General features: G+C 46.8%; 1 protein-coding gene and 1 long non-coding RNA gene across 3 annotated transcripts in view; one reads left to right on the top strand and one right to left on the bottom strand.

Annotated features, from left to right (window-relative positions):
- Nucleotides 1-1,293: 1,293 nt before the first annotated feature.
- SPNS2 (SPNS lysolipid transporter 2, sphingosine-1-phosphate) overlaps nt 1,294-23,016 on the bottom strand; it is a gene marked incomplete at its 5' end in the record, with an annotated part of 92,537 nt that continues 70,814 nt past the window's right edge. Inside the window, 5 exons of one of the 2 annotated variants that reach the window (XR_014163243.1) lie at nt 1,294-1,878; nt 5,603-5,649; nt 17,427-17,502; nt 20,758-20,921; nt 21,858-21,956. Coding sequence is in view for 1 of the 2 variants with exons in the window: in XM_081890444.1 (XP_081746570.1) it covers nt 5,607-5,649; nt 20,758-20,921; nt 21,858-21,956 (306 nt within the window). The remainder of the gene's footprint in view (nt 1,879-5,602; nt 5,650-17,426; nt 17,503-20,757; nt 20,922-21,857; nt 21,957-23,016) is intronic. The other variant, XM_081890444.1, reaches the window with a different exon arrangement.
- On the top strand, nt 6,862-10,599 carry LOC309357515. The gene is made up of 2 exons (XR_014163154.1): nt 6,862-9,587; nt 9,624-10,599. It is a non-coding gene; the product is annotated as an uncharacterized lncRNA (long non-coding RNA).

The following is a 23,016-nucleotide window of genomic DNA, read 5'->3' as shown; positions in this document are numbered from 1 at the left end:
TGCACAGAAGAGGCTCCCTGCTTCAGAAGTTTGCCCTCCGACACACCTGACTTGCGGTGTCTATGTGTGTGTGGAGCTAGCTTGCTTGTCTCCACCACCCCACTCGGCTGCAGAAAGCTTGTAGCGCCAACAACAGGAAGTTGAAGGGACTGACACTTCTATCAGGGATCTGTCGTGGAGAATTGGCACCGTGTACCATGCAACTTAGGGAGGGGGGTGGCGCTGTGGGTTAAACCACAGAGCCTAGGGCTTGCCAATCAGAAGGTTGGCGGTTCGAATCCCCGTGACAGGGTAAGCTCCCGTTGCTCGGTCCCTGCTCCTGCCAGCCTAGCAGTTCGAAAGCACATCAAAGTGCAAGTAGATAAATAGGTACCGCTCTGGCGGGAAGGTAAACGGCGTTTCCGTGCGCTGCTCTGGTTCGCCAGAAGCGGCTTAGTCATGCTGGCCACATGACCCAGAACCTGTCTGCGGACAAACGCCAGCTCCCCGGCCAATAAAGCGATATGAGCGCCGGAACCCCAGAGTCGTCCGCGACTGGACCTAATGGTCAGGGGTCCCTTTACCCTTTTTACCACAACTTGGCAGGCCTTTCATCTTCCAAAGTGCTACAATCTTTCAGCAGAGCCTCGAACCCCCATAGGTGTCACTACCCTCCTGTCCCTTGCTAGAGGTGGGAGGCAATATTCCTGACTATATGTGCATGTTCACTGACAAGAGATGTCTGATGTTAAACCCAACACAGCAGAAATCGCCCCTGCTGCTAACCCTCACGTTCTTTCTGCTTCTCTGAGTGAGTTGACAGGCGCTACTGGGAGCCAATCAGGTTCCTTCTGAAAACACACATTTCTTGGAACAGTAGAGACTGGAGATTTCGGGATCTGGGTGGGATCACTGTGGCTCCGCCACAGCCTGCCCTACTCCCTCCAAAGCGTTCCCCAACATCAATCTACCAGGAAACAGCAGTTCTTCTCCAACCTAACCTTGACCCAAAAGCAGCAACTATCTCACATTCACTTGCATTTAAAGAAACGGACACTCTGGGCAGTTTCATTTCTGACCCGTGAGGACCATCAGTAGGTAGGTAACGTTCTCGGCTAAAGCTGCCCACGCCGCCTCTTTCTCTGTTGCTTCTCCCCGCCCCTCAAAGGGCTTGAAATTACGCTTGGATTCCCCAGTAGAAAGTTAAAACACCAAATTCCTGGCCAAGACCAAACCCTGCAGTGGCCTTGAGGTAGCTCCAGCAGCTTCCTGCTAGTGCAAAGAACACCTTTAAATTAAATATATATATGTATATATGTGAATGTGCCCAGCCAGTCCAATCTTTTTGACCTCCTGCAGAAAGTGTCCTATGCCATGATTCAATAATACAAAACGGATCTTGGCTTTCACAACCCAAATCCGAGGCTCTGCTTTTCCAACTAGGATGATGCCTCTGGATGTAGACAAGAGATGGATGGCAAGAGCAGCAGTGTGTTCAATGGGGCAGGGAGTCTTCGCCGTTGACCCAAGGCAGCATCTTCATGGAGCTGAAAGCAAAGCTGTACACCGGTCCTCCAGGTGACTTCTTTTTGGGAAAGATGCCAGCCAGGAAGGTCCCTTCCCTCTGGAGCAGGGGAGACGGGAGCTCTTCTTTACGCAAGACCGCAAAAGCACAGGACTCCATGTCTGTTGAGACGTGCTCCAAAGGACTCCCCCTCTCCTCTGGCTGAAGTAACACCGTGTCGCTGCGTAATCGGTTCCCCGGGATGAATTTCCCGCGGCTTCATGTTCCGGGAAGGGTGGATTGGAGGGGGGAGGGCGTCTCCTGCAGGTGCTCGTTTCGGGGTTCGGCGGCTGCTGGAGCTCACAAAAGCTTTCCTTCATCATCCGGGACGTCAGCTGTGCGGAAGGGAACAAAGGCAAGTTGTTAGCGTGAAAGAAGGGAGACACACAAGCTTTCCGAGCAAGGGAGACAGTTGGTTGTGTATTAGCTCAGACCACTAACGGGAATATGTGTGGCCATAATCCAGCAGGCTGCAGAACTGGGCCAGAAGTAAGGGAGGGAAGACAGGTTCAGTTGTTTTCTATGGAAGTCTGCTGCATCAGGCAATTTGCTTATGGTGGTATCTCGGGTTAAGAACTTAATTCGTTCCGGAGGTCCGTTCTTAACCTGAAACTGTTCTTAACCTGAGGTACCACTTTAGCTAATGGGGCCTCCCGCTGCCACTGCACGATTTCTGTTCTCATTCTGAAGCAAAGTTCTTAACCCGAGGTACTATTTCTGGGTTAGCGGAGTCTGTAACCGAAAGCATCTGTAACCTGAAGTGTCTGTAACCTGAGGGACCATTGTACTTGTAAAGATGGAAATACGTGAGGATGGTATGGGCCTGACTTCATTCCTGGTTTCAATGTAGGATTGTAAAATTCCATGCTTGGGCAATTATATCAACTCAGATAGCCCAAGACTTGGAATTTACCTAAACAGGGATTTATTCTCCTGTTCCTCATGACGGCACACAGCTTTAAGTGGTGATAAGTCTTAGGTTAATTTTCCTTTATAGCTGCTTCAGATACAAAGCAATTTTTTAGGACATGGATCTGTTCCGATCAGGCCCTTATTAAATACACTACAATGCCAAAGTATTAAGTTCTGCTGATCTAGTCTGTTCTTGCAAAATTAAAGAGTGAACATGGCATTCTCCTCTAGCAATGAGTGACAACCTGTAATTAAATTGTGACTCTCTCAATTTATTTTACAACAGTCACATCCTGTCTGTGCTGTGAGAGAGCTCAAGCTGGCAAACACTGGCATTCCCAGGTGGCCTTCCATCCAGGAACTGAGTAGTCCTAGATCAGCTTAGCTTCATTGAAGGGCCTTCATCTCCCCACAGCTATAGGTCATGTGATGCTCCCACTTACGTTATGTAAGACCAGACAAGTCTTTTTTCTGGGGGAAATCGCTAAGCGGCTTTTTACATGCAAACATATGCAATGGTTTGTTACATGCCCAAATATGCAATGGTTTGCTGCTTGCAAATATATGCAATGAAACTATTATTTAAGCAGTACAGGTAAGGCTACATTTTGGGACTGGGATCAGCTAAAGGAAGCAAGGGGCTCACCCAGTTTTGGACCCCCAGAGTGGGAAAAGCCATTGTGGACTTGGAGGTGGGGATTTGGAGCAGGAAAATGGCAGGCTGGGGAAAAGTAAAAATGCCCGCTTCCACTTCTAGAGCCTAACTGCTCCTTCTGAAGTGGCATTTTCTGTATTAAAAATGGAGGGGCTGCTGAGCTACTAATACACTTGGAAAGCCTGTTTGCCTAATAATGTACCTAAAGTGATTAAAAAAGACTAAAAGGACTGTCAAATGAATCCCTTGGTGTTCATACGATTAAATTTAATCGCAACTGTAAGAGCTACTTAATAGGATTGTGCAAAGGCTCCTACTGGGATGGCCAGATTCCTTTTATGACTCCAGTAGATGCCCTGTGCAGCCTTTCGCTGCCTTCCAGGAATGCTCTGTTCAATTTAAGAGTCACTGAGGGGAGCCTTCAAGTCCGCCTACTCAAACCCACTGCATTTCCAATGCATGGATAGAGGAGCAACTCAATTCAGCATGCCTTTAAAGCCAGACATTCCCCATTTCTTCATTCTGAAAGGAATATGCACGAATCAAAGGGACCAAGCCTTCAAAATCCGCACTCATCTGAATTTTTCAATGCCCTATACAGCTTTACGGACACAAACGCTTCCGCCTTGTGGTTTCACAGGCTTCCTGGCCACAAGGAAGCCTTAGGCCAGCGGTTCTCAACCTGTGGGTCCCCAGAGGTTGTTGGGCTACAACTCCCATCATCCCTGACCTCTGGCCTTGCTAGCTAGGGGTGATGGGAGTTGTAGTCCAACAACATCTGGGGACCCCACATGTAGAGAAAGGCTGCCTTAGGCGATGTGCTCATTAATGGCTTAAAACACTGCTCATTAATGGCTTAAAACACACACACACACACACACACACACACACATCCCTAACTACTCTTCAAATCACGTTTGCATGTCATTGTACACATTTCTATGGTTGGATGTGTTTTTGAGCCGCCCTCCGTCAGCTGAGAGGCAGCGTGGATATCTTCATATATGGCTTATGTTTTCAAATCAGATCGAAGCTGTTCTTAGGGTAAATGCCCCCAAATACAACATTTCTCAAAAACAAACAAACAAAACACCCTACAAGACATCTGGATTGTGGCTAATGTGCGCACACAGCTTCACAAACCAGGAGCAGGAGTGCACTGGCTGCAGAGTAAATGGGGCTGGGGGCAGAGGCCTCTCTCTGCAGACAATCACAGAATCATAGAACTGTAGGGCTGGAAGGGACCCCGAGGGTCATCTAGTCCAACCCCCCATGGTGTAGGAATCACAGCTAGAGAATCAAGATGCCCATCCGACGTCTGTTTAAAAACCTCCAGTGAAGGCGAGTCCACCACCTTTGAAGGAGGTGTGTTCCACTGTGAAACAGTTCTTACTGTCAGAAAGTTCTTCTTTCTGCCCAGAAGTGGAAAGAAGAGGACGTACCAACAAAAGAAGAATGGAGGACTAAGATGATAGACTTTGCTGAAATGGCAAAACTTTCTGGGTAAGATCAGGCACCAAGATGAAGAAAAAGTGTAATAATGAACGGGGAATTTTTTAATAGATTATTTTAAAGAGCACTGGGGAAATGTGGAAGCATTAGCAGGATTGTCGTAGGATTTATAAACTGAAGGTAGAATTATGATGTGAAAAATAATCTGAAATTAAGTGGAAATATAATTAGATATAATTAGATGCATGGAAAATAAAGGGGGGAATGCAAATCGGTGAGGGGGGAATGCAAATTTGGATTTGATATGTAAGCATATGAAAACTGTTATTAGAAAAAATGAAAATATTCTAGATATAGATGGGTGGCGCCGTGGTCTAAACCACAGAGCCTAGGGCTTGCCTATCGGAAGGTTGGCAGTTCGAATCCCCACAATGGGGTGAGCTCCCGTTGCTTGGTCCCTGCTCCTGCCAACCTAGCGGTTCGCAAGCATGTCAAAGTGCAAGTAGATAAATAGGTACTGCTCCGGTTGGAAGGTACACGGCGTTTCCATGTGCTGCTCTGGTTTGCCAGAAGCAGCTCAGTCATGCTGTCCACATGACCCAGAAAAACTGTTTGCGGACAAACGTCGGCTCCCTTGGCCAGTAAAGCGAGATGAGTGCCGCAACCCCAGAGTCGTTCACGACTGGACTTAACTGTGAGGGGTCCTTTACCTTTTTTATAGATATATAGATATAGATATTAAAGTTTTTCTTTCTAAGGTTTTGCCAATCAATCAATGTTTATTAAGGCAAACAGCCAGCACACTCCTAAGGTTTTGTCAGAATCTCCTCCCTTGCATTTTGGATCCATTGGCTCAGGTCCTACCCTCTGGAGCAGCGGAAAGCAAGCTTGCTCTCTCTTCCATGTGACAGCCCTTCAGGTATTTGAAGATGCTCCCCTTCAACACATTTAGCTCCCCTTCAACACATCAGCCCAAAGGCCCAGCAACCACCTTCCAACCTGCACACAGAAGATGCACACATCTCTTTTGGTTTACTCACCGCCTTAGACTTTCACAGAGGCTGGAGGCATCATGAGTTGATTTACTCTGCAAAGCAAGAGGGGGAAGGAAAGGTATTAGCTAGTTCCAAAAATAAAAAAACCCACAGAAACTTTACAGACACAGACCCTGACATCGAGAGCAGCCGTCACTGAAGCCCATCCTGCTGGCTCACTTGTCATTTTTGGACAGGCGAGCCATTTGTGGAAGAGAAAATGTAAACAGGCAAGCAGAAACGGCATCACCCAGGTGCGCTGGGCATCCCTCCCACGGTGGCCGTGCAAGAGTCGCGCTGCTCCCACACTGGGAACAGTCAAAGACCCAGCAGCATAAACTCCCCAAAGGTTTCTGCAAGCGATGTCACCCCTTCTTTAGCTGGGGGAGATGGATGTTTTTGTACAGCGCATGTTGACAAGCCATCTTTAGACGACTCCCTGCCTGTCATCCATCCACCCCCTCTGGCAATACAACAACATCTGCCTATTTCCTGTCCTTTCCTCCCCATTATCTGTTTGTGAGAAAGTATAACAAGCACAGTGTGCCAAGCAGGGGTCTCGGATTACTGGCACAAGATATTAGAGGCAGGGTTGTGTGTGTGTTTAATAAAATGGCTATAACACTTTTCTAAAATAGAGAACAGAAGAGAATAATCAGACGACAGGCCAGCGTACAGCAATAGAAAACAGAAAACCAAACCAGCCGCTCAATAAAGTGAAAAAACAAGGCGGCTTTATATTAAAGTTAGAAAAAGCTAAAACAACAACAACCCCAAACTTCAAATTTTTAAAAAGAAGACCACCACACATTTGGCGCCCGGTCTAAAGCAATGCTGTCCTTGAGAAAGGCCTCCTTTGCCTGGGCTGCTTGAACCTGGGCACACAAAGCACAATTCCTGCTGGCATTGCCCCTCAAGGGCTTGGGTGCTGTCAGGTGTTGGTGTGGTTGCTCGAGAGCAAGGCAAGACTCCGACCTGTCTTTTCCAGCTTTACTATTATTAGTCCAGAATATTTACGGTGAAGAGCGTCGCAAGTTCATGTCTGGCTCAGTCGCTAGCAGAATCTGGGAGTGGCTGGTCCTTGTACCTCCGCCAGCATAACAGCCGTGTGACCCCCATCCTTCTCCTCCCCTCTCTGCGCCGAAACCTACTGCGCAGAGTGGGCGCTGGCAAAGGGGGGCTTTCCCCCCCTCTGCTTTGCACAGGCTCCGTGTTGAGGATCTCCCTAGCATCTCCTGGTCCCTGAACCTCCTCCCCACTGGAGGCGGCGCTTTCCTCCTTGCTAGAGGAGGAACTGCTTTGCAAGATCTTCGGAGGTTCCCTATAACACAACTGCCCTTCCACCTCTCGCCTCTGAGCTGATGGCAGCTCCCTGACAGGTGCTCTAAGGGAGGGAAGCAGCACTGCTTGGAGAGGGGGCTTGGTGAGCTGTGGGGCCCCCATGGATGCTTCCCCTGGACACCCTTTGCAGCACAGACTGCGGTCGCTGCCTCTGTTATGAGAAGGGCTGGGGAGCCAGTAGCCCTCTAGGTGCTGCCAGACCACGACTCCCATCCTCCTTGACCATAAGCCAGGCTGACTTGGGAAAACTGGAGTCGGAAGTCCACGAATATCTGGAGGGTCACAGATTCCCCTGCCTGGCTGTAAAGGAACAATTTGAGGGCCATAAGGCCTGCCTTGTACTCGAGGTGAGCCTGATGAACACGCTCCAAATAATAATAATCATATTCCCAAGCTTGGAAATATTGCCTGCTGCTCTTGTCACCCCAAGAGTGCCTGCTTACCCACCAATGGTTCAGGCTTTCTGGGTTGGAACAGGGCTGTAGTGTCTCAGGCCATATCTCTGCCTTATAGGGAACCTCAGGCTCAGGGGCAAACTATGGCCCCCAGACCCCTCTGACTGGCCCTTGGGAACTCTTGTCAAGTGCTTCTGCATGGTCAAATGTCATCAGGCTTCTCGGTTGCCTGGATGAAGGAGATGTGCTCTGCCTTTTTCGTGGTCCTAATGAGCACAGCCTCCTGTACCAAGAGTCACACCTGTTGCCACACCCACCAGTAGTGTGCCATCCCCAAGTTTTTTTTTTAAAAGCCCATTCCCATTATAGAATTAGAACTTCATTGAAAGCAGCTCGGATTGGTTACCTGAGAGCCCTACTATATCTCCACGTGGGATGCCTTATTTAAGTCGCTTTGAGTTCAATTTAAAAAGCGACAAATAAGTGCAGTAAATAACTAAAAACAAACCCACTCCAACCTACTGGGGACAGATCTCCTTTATAAACAGCCTTCCCAAAGAAATCTATTTTTCTTGAGATTGCAAATCTTTTTGTTCCTTAAAGAGGGGGAGGCAGCGACATCCTTTTCTGCTATTTTCTGAAAGGAAATAAGCTGCCATTGTTTTCTTTTTTTAAAAAAAGTAGCAGAAAAGTAGAGAAAAATGAGATCTTGGAATTCGGAAAAGCTCTTTGTCTGCTGTTGCCTTCTGCAGGGGTTTTTTGTTTTGTGTTGCTTTTGGAAAACACCCCTGTCCTGTTTGTCTGTTCCACCTTCTCACTCACTATAGTATAGCTTGCTGCAGTGTTTAATCCAGGACAGACTAAAACTCATTTCACAACCTTTGCGAACTTCTACAATTAAGGAGGGTTTGCAGCAGTTGCTATTTTATTCTCGCCTACCTGCTCCAAAATGAGTCATTCAATTATATCTAAAGGTATGTGAAAAAGGGATCTAATTTGATGCCCTGAAAGCTTTCCTGGAGAACCCTCAGGGCGTCTTTGCGCTTCTATGCCCCTTCTACTGGTCAACCGCTGGTTTCAGCGGAACGCTGCAATTTCCCCATATGTCACCAGCCTGCGTTTTGACCCTTCCACGTGTCACCTCCTGGCGTTGTCTTACTTTCTACGGCACTGGGAAGAAAGCCAAAAGCAGCATAACGTTCATTGTAGGAACTTCAGGTGGCCCTGGCCTAGGGATGGGGTGTGTAAACCTGTCAACTGCAGTTTCGCTTCTCCACGTTTCCACACCTCTTTGCCATTTTTAAAAGTCCTCAGGAAAATTCACCAGCATTTTAGTGCAAATTTCTCCCATGCACATTTTTGTACTCAAATATAGGAATTTTTGCAATGCATTTTCCTGCAACATAATGCATTTTGTGCATTACTTCCACACATATATGCATTTTAAAACACACACTTAGGTGCATGCGTTTTAAAAATGCGTTTTTTTAAAAAAACAGGATTAATTTAGGAGTGGGGAATCTGTGGCTCGCAACAAGTTTTTGAACTCCAATTCCCATCAGCCTCAGCAGCAAGGCTAATGGTCAGGGATGATGGGCTTTGGAGTCCAGCATCATTGGAAGACTACCCCTGATCTCCCCAATGAATCTGCTAAATGTTACAGCCCAAGAAAAGCGGAAAGGAGGAAAAGGCCTGAGCTGATTGAGCTAAAAATATTCCATCTAGTTACATATTGCTTGACAAGCAACGACAGTGACTCCAAGCCTTTAAGGGAGCTGGCTGTGCTTTAGGAACCAAAGGCCGGTTTGCTCAAAGGAAAAGTCACAACCGATTAGGCCACTTGAAAACATTAGTGCAAGAATGAGAGAGGATGCTGTTCCTGAACAGATCTGGGAGACTCGTGTGTTGAAGGCCAGCCAGGGGTTTGGACATATTAATGGAGGATAAGAGGGCCTTACCAGCAGTCATTTGCTACGAAGGGATAGACAGAATAGTGTGGCCGCACCCTCGACTTTATGGAGTTTTATTTGAAGGAGTCCTTTATTTCCAAGTCAACTTACAAAGCATGGGTTATTAAATTGGCTTGTGCACAGTTAAGATTAACCACAGTTTAGCATTCAGATGCAACACTAAACTGGAGTCAATCAAAAATGGAAGTGAGAGCTTCCTGACTCATGGCCAAGCTGGAGGAGTCAAGGGGAGCACATGAATCCAAGACTTGCTTTGGCTCATTCCAAATAACTGGTTGTGTTTGAGTGCTACACTAAACAACAGTTCATCACATCATCCAGATGTGGCCAGCTACTTAGCCCTGATTTGTCTCTTTCTGCCACTGCTATCTCCAATGCTTCTCTCAAGGTTTTTACCTTCCTTCAACAATTTGAAGGGGAGAAGGATTCAGGTCTGTCATCTAGCTCCTTTTCCTTCCAGAGGAAAACTCAGGAGGATAAAAGCCAGCATTAAAAAAGAGAGCAAAATCAATAGCTTTCGCTTCTCTCTTCCCCAGGCAACAAAGCGTCAAGGGCTCTTTATTAAGCAACCGAGTGTCGAGACAGAGATAAAACTCCAAAAGACAAAGATGCCCTACACTTTCAGCAAGTAGGACTGAAGCTCAAAGCTTGCCAGTCTCCTCCTTATAACGACGGATTTGCATACGGGTAACCTATATACCAGGTACCTGCAAGAAAGTTGTTCTACTCCAACTCCCATCAGCCTAAGCCAGCAGGGCTAAAGTCAGGGCTGATGGGAGTCATGGTCCAAGGCTAGATAGCTCAGTCGGTAGAACATGAGACTCTTAATCTGAGGGCTGTGGGTTCAAGCCCCACGTTGGGTGAAGAAATTCCAGCATAACAGCTTTCAACAAGCAGAGAGTTGCCATTTTGCATGGAGGAGCAGTCCATACCATGAACCCCTTCTGACCTGTAGTGGCACAATGCGAGGCACAACTGAAAGAGAACTAGCCCCTGGAGTCCGAAACCATCAATGGCTACCCCAGTCCTGTGATAAAGCCCTTCTCACCTTGCACAGCCTAACTGGTTGCAAAACAAAGATCTCCCACCTCCAAATCATCTGCCCTAATCATTTTTAAAGGATGCACTCGTCATCGCTCCTCCACACTTGTAAAAGCTGCTAAAAGCCTGCCAATATTTCTGTCACACAGGAATATTCGCAAACACACTGAGAGGGGGGAAATGTCAAAACTGTGTGTGCGCGCACTTGCAATTGCTTTTGAAGCTGTTGTGCCACATTTTGGTACATCGCAAATATTTGGCAGTTTACTTTCCTGGGTGACACCAGATTAAATGCAAAGAACTCGGGAATTGGGGCAAATCAGCCTGTTGTCTGAGCTTGAAATGAACCTTGTCTCCTGATATCTGTGAAAATGATTGTTACATACAGTACATAACCCACAAAAGGTTGGGGGTCGCTGGCATAGAACATCTCAAGGGAACTTTAGACAGCTCTGATCATAGCTGGACATTTTAAGCATTTGCCCCAGGTATGTTCCACAGAGCTACAAGCCAGCTCTATGCTTCATTTACATACATCAATACTTAAAAAACCCCAACACTTCAGGACTTTTCAAATACCACTTTGAAACTTAAAAGACTGTTTCAATACCACTTGTCTTTGTTTTAATAGCAGCTGGAAGATTTTTAGTTGATCAGGCTGCTTAACAAAGATTTCAAACTTTCTGCTTTGTGTGTGATTTTTATACTGAATTTGTCTACATTATTCTGTGTTACACTTTTATTTCTGTTTTAAATCTAATTGCTGTATAACAACTAATACCAGTGAACTAATACCAGTGTATTGGAAGAAGCAAAGATCACCAGTGCTGAAGCTTCAACATCAACTTCGTTGGACTGGTCATGTTGTACGGATGCCTGATTATCTTCTTCCAAAGCAACTACTCTATTCCGAACTTTAAAATGGAAAGCGTAATGCTGGTGGTCAACAAAAGAGGTTTAAAGACTATCTCAAGGCAAATCTAAAAAAATGTAGTATAAACACTGAAAATTGGAAAACGCTTGCGAGTGCTCCAATTGGAGAACAGCCTTCACCAAAGGTGTCATGGGCTTTGAATAATAAAAAATAATAATAATAATATTTATTATTTTTACCCCATCCATCTGGCTTGGTTTCCCCAGCCACTCTGGACGCCTTCCAACAAAATATTAAAATACCGTAATGCATCAAACATTAAAAGCTTGCCTAAACAGGGCTGCCTTCAGATGTCTTCTAAAAGTCTGGTAGTTATTGTTCTCTTTGACATCTGGTGGGAGGGTGTTCCACAGGGCGGGCACCACTACCGAGAAGGCCCTCTGCCTGGTTCCCTGTAACTTGGCTTCTCGCAGTGAGGGAGACGCCATAAGGCCCTAGCGCTGGACCTCAGTGTCCAGGTAGAACGATGGGGGTGGAGACGCTCCTTCACATATTGAAGACACTCAAACTCAGGACTCAAGGGAGATACGTCCTAAGAGGAAGGCATGCTTGGCAAATCCACACTGTGATAAACTCCCACACAGTAACCACTGTCCCCACTGTGGAAGGATGTGTGGATCCAGAATTGGCCTCCACATTCACTTACAGACTCATTGTTAAAACCGTGTTTTATGGAAGACAATCTTACTTGGCTACGAGTGATCACCAAAGAAGCAGCAGCAGCAGCAGCAGCAGCTGTATAATGTTTAGGGAACTTACATTATGAAGGGGCAGGCAAATGCAAGTAACACCTTAACCTCTCTATAATTGGAAGTGTGTGTGTGTGTGTGTGTGTGTGTGTGTGTGTGTGAGAGAGAGAGAGAGAGAGAGAGAGAGAGAGAGAGAGAGAGAGAAAGACAGGGAGAGCATCTTTTCATCCACTTGTCAAGCACTCTTCTTATAACTGTGATTATAGGGCAGTCAAGAGGTCTTAAGGGACACTCCATCTTAACCCTAGGATTTTGAAACAAGCAGCCTTTCAAGCCCCAACCTGTGCAGGCCAGCATGCGCTCAGAACGCGATACCAAGATTAATTCGTTAGCGAAGCCTGCGACCTTCGACCCCTTGTGTCCCAGTCTCGATTATGATAAATGGGTTTAATCTAAAGCTTATGTGCTGGAACCTATGGTCAACGAGTAGGTCCGCAAACCACTTACATCCAGCCTTTCTCCAGGCTTGCCATTGGTGGGATAAATCAGGGTCTTGCTCTGAATCCAATTGGGGAATACACATATCAACAAATGAGTCTGATTTCCAGGTAGGATTTTAGACACAGAGGGGGCTTTCTGGAAGGTATCCGCTGCTATTGGCTACACTTCTCTCTCTCTTTTGCTTACCGTACTTTTCCGTGTATAACAAGCCCCCATGTATAAGACGCCCCCTATTTTGGGGGACTCAAAATTCAGAAAATTGGGGGGGGGATTGCCCTGAGTTAGTGAGCTTTTGGGGGGGGAGAGAATTGCCTGGCCAATGCTGCCAGTAGCACATGTTGCATAAGCCAACAATAGTCAGCCCCCTCACCCGCCCAATTGACGCAACAACAGCCAATCGACAGCAGCCCTCGCCGCAGCCACCAATCACCAGAACAATCACCGCAAACAACCTCCTACTCGTGGCAGCAACCAATCACCTGTCCCCACTCTGAACTGCACATGTATAAGACGACCCCAATTTTTAAGCATTATTTTAACAGGAGAAAATCTTGTCTTATTCACGAAAAATAATGGTACTTAGAGACAATTCTTATCAGATTTACGGGTGAAGTAAAATATCTGCTTGTAGACATGTGAAGGACATGCATCTTATAAGAGAGCTCAAATCGACAACAGCAAGCATAAAAGGAGGTTCTTTGTAAACAGAAAAATTGCAGCCCCTCCAGCACCTTCTCTGTGACTGGCTGGGAGGCCAGAGTCCCAGTTTGTAAGTCAATCAAACGATGCAAAACAGGACCTGACCATTGTTCTGAGAAAGAGAGAGACTGGAAAGAAGCATGTAAGTCAAAATAATTATAGCAAATACTGGTAACAAGAGGAATCTGCGTCAGCATCTTTTTGGTCATGCAGTTCTCCAACCAGGCAACGTTTAAAAAATGCACATATTAGTGGAAAGTACGCATAAAAATGAAAGTACTGGTGAAAACAATATAGAAAAATGACTTGCAAAAATGCTATTTTGCACTTGCAAAAATATGTACAGTACATTAGTCCCAACTATACACAAAAATGTGCTTATTAGGAGAAATTCACACTAAAATGCTACCAATTTTTATGAGAATTTTTTAAAAAGTATCACAAATTGCTGCAGAAATGTGGTGGACTGAACTAATTATTGGAAAAATGAAAAACAGAGAGAAACAAAATGGATGGATCTCTCCACCCCTAATGTAGGGCGATTGCCTGCTGAATAATACCGCCTAGGCCAGTCAGAATGGAAAGAGGAAGGATGTCAGAAGGGAGACAGAAAATAAAAATAGACAGGTTGGTACCAGAGCGTCTCTCTAGAGAGAACGCACAGAGGACAGAGTTTGGATGATGCCTCTGGTTTTCAGAAACAAACTAAGCCGGAACACTCCTCAGAAGACTCAGCCTGGACTAGATAGCACTGAGGATATACCTGGCTGAGATCAAGGAATGAATCTACCACAAAAACATTAATCTGCTCATTGCCAAGAAGGGACTGGAGAATGTGATCACAGGGACATAAGAAGATCCTGCTGGATGAGCCCATCTAACCCAACATCTTGTTTTCACAGAGGCAAGCCAGATGTCTACAAGAAACTGGCAAAAAGGAGGTTCTTAGGTGGGGGGGGGGGAATCAAAACTTCTGAGTTCAGAATCAAGCATGCAGACCAGTCAGGCAAAGGAAGAATGCCAGAGATTTTATCTGCTTGCATAATTTCAGTTTGATATTTGAGCTCCTTCAAGGCGAAGTGGTAAACACAAAACACCCCCTTCCTGGACCCTGTAACCAGCAGTGACGTCAAGAAATCCTTGGCAAACGCCAATTCCTGACTGCAGAGGCAGCCAGAAAGGCATTTGGCAGTGACATCTGTAAGTTACATTTTAGGGTTACAGTTCTCTGATTCGGGCGCCGGCAAAAAAGGACTCTTCAAAGAACCATTGGAAGCTGGCCACAAGTCTCCCAACCCGCCCTCCCACACAACTTACTAACACATGCTGCGCTCCCTAAATCTCATAAGGAGATTATCATCTCGCTCCTTCCAGGAGAGACATTGCTAAAGGACTCACAGTGCAGTCTAATGACAAATACCTGCATTAAAATGTGCATATTCTTATTGGCATGTCTTGATGACTCTGGGAAATTAACAAGGCCAGGCCGGGCTGAGGTCCCACCAGCACTGCAATTTTGGCAGCTGCCTTATAAGTAAAGGTGTTTTTCTTTGGAAGCTTAAAAGCAGTTCAAAAAAGGTATTGTAAGAGTTGGAGAAGGTTCTGAAAAGGGCAACCAGAAAGATCAAGGAGATGGAGTGATTCCCTTTCAAAGAAAGGTTGCAGCATTTGGAAATTTTGAATTTAGCAAGAGATGACACAGTAGAAACTTATAAAATCATGCATGACGTGAAGTAGACTGAAATACCTTCTTCTCTCTGTCTCCTAATACCAGAACTCGTAGACCTCCAATGAAGCTGAATGTTGGAAGGAGAGATAAAAGAAAGTCCTTCTTCACACAGTGCCTAATTAAACTATGGAACTCATGTCCACATGAGGCAGTGATAGCCACCAACTTGGAGGGCTTCAAAAGAGGGTTGGGCCAATTCATGGAGGATCAGCCTATCAATGGCTAGTAGCCATGAATGCTATGCTCTTCCTCTACTGGAAACCCCAGGAGAGGACTGCTCTTGTGCTCCTGCTTGCCAGTTTCCCACATGCATCTAGTTGCATAGAAAAAGACATCTTCACTATACAGCTTTCATTTTATGCTGAAGATACACCTCTTTTCCCTGGTCTTTTGCGCTTGAGATGATTGACTCCATAATCCATACAAGGTGACCAAAGCTACTTGACATCTCAGATCGCATCCCTGAAACCCTGGAACCCTAGCGTTCTGTGCATCTAAAATTATTATTATTAATTATTGTTGTTATTAGGTTGATTGGTAATCTTGTGCAATACTTAAATCCCTGCAGATCTCTAGCATCGTCCACCAACCTCCACTTAGCAAATTTATCTAGGCAAGAGGACTTGTGGAAAGGTTGCTTGTATAGAAAGCTCACTCTCTAACCAGGAAACCCTGTAGCATATTTATTGTTGTCATCATTGCTAAGGGTAAAACGCCTAAACTTTCTTGAAGCTTTTATAGAACAATGCAAAACAGGACAAAGCAGAGTTATGATTCAACACCTGCAAATCTGAAGCGGACTGGAGACACACAGATCTGGCCGCCCCTTATCCCTGACCCCAACCACAAAAGAAGTATTCCTCCTTTCCCACCCCACAGGGAAGAAATGTCTCTTCCGAGATTGTGCAACAGGTGCACGTGCTGCCCACAAACAAAAGCTAGCGAGTTTTCTTTCATCATAACTTTCGGCTTTCTCAGGCGCAAATCTATGCAGGTTGAGCATCATCTAATTCCATCAAAATAAGGTTTCTTCAGTGGAGTTGCGTTGTAGGAAAAAAACAGGCTCGTTAGAATTAAAAGAGTCGGGATCCTAAATGCTATAGTGCCAGTGGCGGTGCTCAGCTGCAGGGAGTGCACGAGTGTCGTGACACAGAAATTCATGCAGTGCTATTGCAAAGCCTTCCAGAGCGTTTGATCTCAAGCAGAGATGGGGAAACGGGGGCCCGCAAGACACTGATGGACTCCGACACCCATCAGCCCCAGCCAGCATACCCAACAGCCAGGGATGATGGGAGCTGTAGTCCGTCAACGTCCCAAGAGCCACAGGTTTCCTATCCCAGGGCTAACGAACGACAAAGCACATGCTTTCAGAAGGTTCTCGCCTCCTTCCTCTTCCGCAGTGTAGCAGCTTTGCCAGCTCTCCCTGTGCTCTGTAATTGACTTAATGTCATGGTTTCATAGCCAGGTTCTCGCTATCGTTTGCTCCATGCTGTTTTTGTTTATTGTTTCAAATTGCAGGAGGTTGGCAATGCTGCATTCCTTCCGAGCAAGCAGCTAAGTAAAGGCTGATCTGCAGTTCTGCTGGCAAAGAGGAAACCCATCATATATGTAGATATTTGAGAAATCTCCCCGAAAGGGAAAGAAAACCAGCTTGGGTTGGGGGGGGGGGAGACAACAACCCAGGGAAGCTTGTGGAATAATCTGCTACGAAGGTTTCCAAGTAAAAGTGGACAGATATCCCACCAAGCGTGGTAGGATGCCACAAAAAACATTGAATGCGCTTTTGATTCCAGACTGCAGCTTCCTAAGAACCTCAGATTCCTTCTCAAAAACAACTGGCAAAGCTGATAGTCCTCATGGTTTTCCAGTAGGCATGTGATGCCTGCTGAAATTTCAGAAAGCAGAGGAGTGGTGTGAATAAGGTTTTCAGTATGGGGTGTGTGTGTGGGGGGGGTGCTTCAGGACCCCACATTAGCAAAACTGGAATAAATAATGCAAATTCGCTCGAGTTGAATGAATTGAATAGCTCACAGAACCAAGCCTCCTCCCCAAGCAGAGGATTCCGTAAATGTTAATGTATTTATTTATTTTAAATCACCTTAATGTAAAGTTTTAATGTCAGCTCTAGACGAAGGAAGAGGCCACAGGATGAGAACGGATGCCGTGCCAGCCACCCTGAGCCACAAAAGGATTGGGGTGGATTATAGGTCTAAATTCATAATGCATTAAAAATAAATACACGGCTATTGAAATCTGCCCAAAAACGTATCGCATAACGTAAGAGCAGATCCACAAACATGCCTATGGAACCACACGTTTTGGAAACAGCCGCCCGCAAGAAGCAGCCTGGTCCAAAAAATAAAAAACCAATTTCCCAGCAGAAAAGAAGTTCAGATTTCTGTGTGTTTTCTTTTGGCACTGAAAATATTTACATATATGGTGGGTTTTCTTCCCCTTTCCATCTCCTGGCCAGTGAGTAGAAGCCTTTTTTTTCCTTTAAAGAAAGAAGACAAAAACACACACCAACTAACCCCAAGTTGTAGCGGTCATGTGGCTGTGTCTTCCGAGTTACTGGAGGTGCCCGTGGCGAGGCGGTCCAGATCCGTGCTGAAAAACACGCAGCTCCAGGTTGGTTGGGTTTCACTTTTAACAAGCCCCCCCAAAGGCTCAGCAGAGATAATTACCGGTATCTTTTGAGGAGAGGAGTGACAGGGCACTCAAGTATTATTTCATATTGTAAACAATATCTAGTCAGACACTCTCTCTCTCTCTCTCTCTCTCTCTCTCTCTCTCTCTCTCACACACACACACACACACACACACACACACACACACTGTATTTGGTGTTGTTGTTTTTAATTGCATCTCTATCCCACCTTTCCTCCAAGCTCAAGGTGGCACAGTTTTTCTTCCCCACCTCATCCCCACAACAGCAACAACCCTGCGAGGTAGGTCAGGCTGAGAGACTGGGACTGGCCCAAGGTCGCCCACTGAGCTTCACGGCTCAGCAAGGATTTGAGCCTTGGTCTCCCGGCTTCTGAGTCCAATTCTCTAACTGCTACACCATGATGGCTTATATTTCATACAGTAAACCTGCAGTTTGCACATTCAGCCTTATAGGTATGGCCGGGGGGTGGGGGGTGGGGAGTAATTAAAAGAAGAAGAAAAATGACTTTGGCAATTCCACCCGCCATTGTACCCAATGTGTTTTGACTATGATTTTGGCATGAAGTGTGATCCCCAGGACGTAACCCCCCACGTAAGTTGTTGGCTTACTGTATATTATTAGGTAAAGGGACCCCTGACCATTAGGTCCAGTCATGACCGACTCTGGGGTTGCGGCGCTCATCTCGCTTTACAGGCTGAGGGAGCCGGTGTACGGCTTCCGGGTCATGTGGCCAGCATGACTAAGCCGCTTCTGGTGAACCAGAGTAGCTCACAGAAATGCCGTTTACCTTCCCGCCGGAGCAGTACCTATTTATCTACTTGCACTTTGATGTGCTTTCGGACTGCTAGGTTGGCAGGAGCTGGGACTGAGCAATGGGAGCTCACCCCGTCGCGGGGATTCAAACTGCCGACCTTCTGATCGGCAAGTCCTAGGCTCTGTGGTTTAACCCACAGCGCCACCCGCGTCCCTGTATATTAGAGCCGAGCTAAAATGGCTGGTATGATCCTTCTGAACATTTCCCATACTGCTCGGCAAAGGCTCTAGCCTGCTGTTTTCTGGGTCTAAATGGAACCCCTAATTTATATCCTGCCTTTCCTCTGTGCAGCTCAGGGTGGCGCACGAGGTTCTCCCCCGTCCCACTTCAACCTCACAACAACCCTGTGAGGTAGGCCAGGCTGGAAGGTAAGTGACAGGTCCAAGGTCACCCAGTGAGCTTTATGGCCAAGTGGGTGGGTGAGATTTGAATCAGGGTCTCTCCATTCGTGTTCTGCCACGCTATCTCACAGAGAAGTGGGGTGCGGAAGGAACCTGCCGGCCTCCTTACAGAGGCAAACATAGCTGAGGCTCTCTTGCATTGACCTGCCCACCCCACAGCACAGCCGAATGTACGTGTCCGTTCAAGCAGGCCCTTTTAAATTAATTAAACTGCCTCCAATCCAGTTTCTGGCTGTGACAACATTCCCCCCCTTCCCCTGCCCCCCGACTCACTACATGAGCTTTTAACTTAATTAAAATTAAAAGGTGGTGGAGGGAGAAACAGCAGCTCTTCTATCCTATATTGAGAGCAGCTTCTGATATTCTGGAAGGTTGTAACACTTGCTGGATTGGGGCCACTGTAGATCGCATGTGGCCTGAAGGTTTAACTTGAGCCAAGCGTCTGAGCACGTCCAGAGTTGAAAATGAATAACCGCAGCCCAGTCTTTAAAGTGTCGTATTAGGGGGCAGGGATTCCACAGCAAAGGGGTGCAGTTTCCAGATAATACTGAGCTCTGCTTCGCTCTTTTCTCTAACATTACGACGATTGCTAAATCAGTCAAGGACTGCCTATAGGCCTTCTTTCCCTTCCCTTCAATTATGACCCCAGTTGCTGCCTCATTATGCTCTCTTGCAGTCGCCGGGTATAAAATATGACCGAGATGCTGTGGTCTGCCAGAAGAGCTGGGAGTTCCAGCATTCCCTTCTTCAAATCAGATTTCCCGGTCTCAGAATAATGGGGCGTCTTTACAGCGAAGAGCTTCTTGTGCAGTTCGTCAAAGCTGCTTTTACAAGATGGTGATTTAGAGCTTTGCGGAAAAGTCTCGGGCCCAAGAAGCTGGAAAGTCATTCCAAGGGAAGGGAGCTTGTGCCAGTTTGACAAGTGCCAGGACGGGGAATCTTCCAGGCAAAGCACCAATAAACTGTGCCACGCTTATGCTACGAATATAAACTAGTCAGAAGTCCATTTGGCTACCAGGACTTGCTCCATCAGAGGCACCGGGCATTGGACGAGGCCCAGGAACTGACAGAGGGACAGGGGGCCACTGCCAAACTCCAGAGTCCCTTGGGCCAGGGGACGGGCTGTAGCACAGTGATGGAGCAAATACTTTGCATGAAAAAGACCCCCCAGCATCTTCAGACACACCTGAGAGAGCTGCTGCCAGCCAGAGCAGGCAACACTGAGTTGGATGGACCAGTGGTCTTACTTGGTCTAAGACAACTTCATATATATATATGCAAAATTCATATACCGCCAGTGATAAAAAAACATCAACAAAGCGGCTTACAACAACCATGCACAGAACCACACAATAAAAAACCACATACAAATTTGAAACCTGCTAACTATTATGGAAAGATGCACTATTCTTAATTGCCTGCATAAGCCAGCCAGATGGAAGAGAAAAGTTTTGGGACAGAAGGGGCCTGCTGAATCTCTCTTGACAATACTGAGCCAGCGACACGAAAGGCTCTGATTCTTGCTGCCATCAAATGAGCCTCACCATGACCCACGGTGCTCTGCAGATGTTCAACCCGGGATATAAGAGTTCAGGCAGTTCCCTGAGGTACCTTGCACCTGAATTGTTCAGGTCTTAGTAAATTATGTCCCTATGGAAAGGAGCTCACTCACAGAGGGAGAGAGCCTATGGAGGTCAACACACCCAGGTGCTCTCCAAAACCTGGGAACTGGCACCAGCTTGCTGCCCCCCAAACAGCCCTGGGAAAGATAGCTCCGTGAAGGCACCAATCTTGCTTTGTTAGAGATCGCGCTCCCTTTTCGTGTAACTGGGTTCCTTGATCAGGAACGGCGACGGTCAAATGGGTCTGAATCTCATTTGACTGCGTAGTGCGGACATGCTTTTTCCCCCCACCTGCTGTAGGGGGCACCAACCCAAAGCTGGCATATTCCATATCATGTGCAAATGGCGGATACTCACTGTTGCTCTGCTTTGGCTCGATCGCTCAGGAAGAAGAGGGCCGTGGCTAGGAAAAACATTCCCCCCAGGACGACGACGAAAGGGCAGAGCATAAGTGCGTAGCCTAAGCTGAGGAATTCCCAGAGCGGCGATTCCTTTGTGCTCTGGCGAATCAGGTCAGAGATCTGGAGAGGAAGCAGAATTGGGATCGGGGAGAGGGGGAGATAAGTTAGCATCTTTCCGGGTGCAGTTTATTCAGTATGACAGTGATCGCTCGCTTGCAAAGATGTGTGGGACACTCAAGAGGTGTCAAGAGGGAAAGAAATATGATGGTTGCTACGATAAACTGGCTCCTTTCCTCATTGTCAGTCAGGGTTTCCAATTGTTATGCTTCCCTCCTGCTGGTCTGCAAAAACCCCTGCATGGAGGGCAGGAATAGCCAGGCTAGATTAGTCATGGATAAGAGCAGGGAGTGTCACCCACAGCTTGGTGGTACTGCACATGCGTGGTTAAAGAGGGTCCCGGGTGCAACCCCAGTGAAGAAGAAGACGAGAGAAATGATTTTGCCTCCTCTTCCCCTGCTCTAGTCCTTGGTACTTTCAGACGCTCCAAGTGCCCCAATTTTCCAGGGACAGTTGCAGATTAACAGAAGCCATTCTGGTTTCTTATTTTATCCTGGAATGTCCCGCTTTGCCTTAGGACACCCCTATTTTCATCGGGGAAATGTTGGAGGGTATGGAGTTATGTGACCCCCGAGCCAAGGAGATAAGTTTAGAAGACATCGGAAGGCAGCCCTGTATAGGGCCTTTTTTAAAAAAAAGTTTAATGTTTTATTATGTTTTTATATAAGTTGGAAGCCGCCCAGAGTGGCTGGGCCAATCCAGTCAGATGGGTGAGGTATAAATAAATTAATAATGATGATGATGATGATGATAACAACAACAACAACAATAATAAGTAGTAGTAGTAGTAGTAATTGAATAGGACATCCCTATTTTCATCAGAGAAATGTTGGAGGATATGCACTTTCCTTCCTTTGATGGGGAGACACGATTGCCTTGCAAATGAGAGCCAAGCCTCTCAACACATCCCTGACCCAGACACCCCAAAAATTCACTTACAAATCCAATCAGGTAAGGGCTCCCAGCATCTCCCAGAAGGTGTGAGGTGAAGCTTTGCAAAGCTACTGCAGTTGCCCGGCGTGTAGGAATAACCACGTACTGGCAGGGAGAAATATATTATTTATTATTGTTGCATTTATATCCCTTCTTTCCTCCAATTAGCTCAATGTGGCATTTACGGACCTCCCACTCTGCGTATTATCCCTAACCACTGCCCGGCTCAGGGTGACCCAGTAAGCTTCATGGTCAAGTAAGGATTTGAACCCTGGTCTCCTTGGTCCTTGTCCAACACTCTATGGGTGAAGCATTTCAACAACCAGTCTGTCAAATGACTAGCCCACACTGGGATATGCCATTTAGCACAAGCATGCATTTGGGGATTACAGAAAAGAAAATGGCGGCAGAGCTGGCCTGATCTTGGTTGTACTTGTACCAATCTAAGAGTAGACCTACTGCAATTAGAGGCCTATACATTTAAAGATGTATCAAAACAACAATGGCTTCCCCCTGACTGCAGGAGAGAGAAGCCCACAGTTCTGTGGCAAGCCTATACAGTACTTGCCATGGACTGGCTGGATGGAGAAGGAATGGTGAGAGGAACCAGCCGGGGAACTCCCAAGGGATTGGTGGTGGTACATTAGGTCCCTCAGTATTGTGAACACCCAAGGTAGGGAACCTGCAGCCCTCCCAGAGTATTGACTGACTGGGGTATTGGCCCACCCTCAGTATTGACTGACTGGGGTATTGGCCCTCCCTCAGTATGGACTGACTGGGATATTGGCCTACCCTCAGTACTGACTGACTGGGATATTGGCCCTCCCTCAGTATGGACTGACTGGGGTATTGGCCCTCCCTCAGTATGGACTGACTGGGATATTGGCCTACCCTCAGTACTGACTGACTGGGATATTGGCCCTCCCTCAGTATGGACTGACTGGGATATTGGCCTACCCTCAGTACTGACTGACTGGGATATTGGCCCTCCCTCAGTATGGACTGACTGGGGTATTGGCCCTCCCTCAGTATGGACTGACTGGGATATTGGCCTACCCTCAGTACTGACTGACTGGGATATTGGCCCTCCCTCAGTATGGACTGACTGGGATATTGGCCTACCCTCAGTACTGACTGACTGGGATATTGGCCCTCCCTCAGTATG

The sequence above is a fragment of the Podarcis melisellensis genome, assembly GCF_964234715.1.
Source record: "Podarcis melisellensis genome assembly, chromosome: 15".
Taxonomy (NCBI): Eukaryota; Metazoa; Chordata; class Lepidosauria; order Squamata; family Lacertidae; genus Podarcis; species Podarcis melisellensis.
Note: the sequence above shows the minus strand (reverse complement) of the source record. Positions and strands in the feature narration are given on the sequence as shown.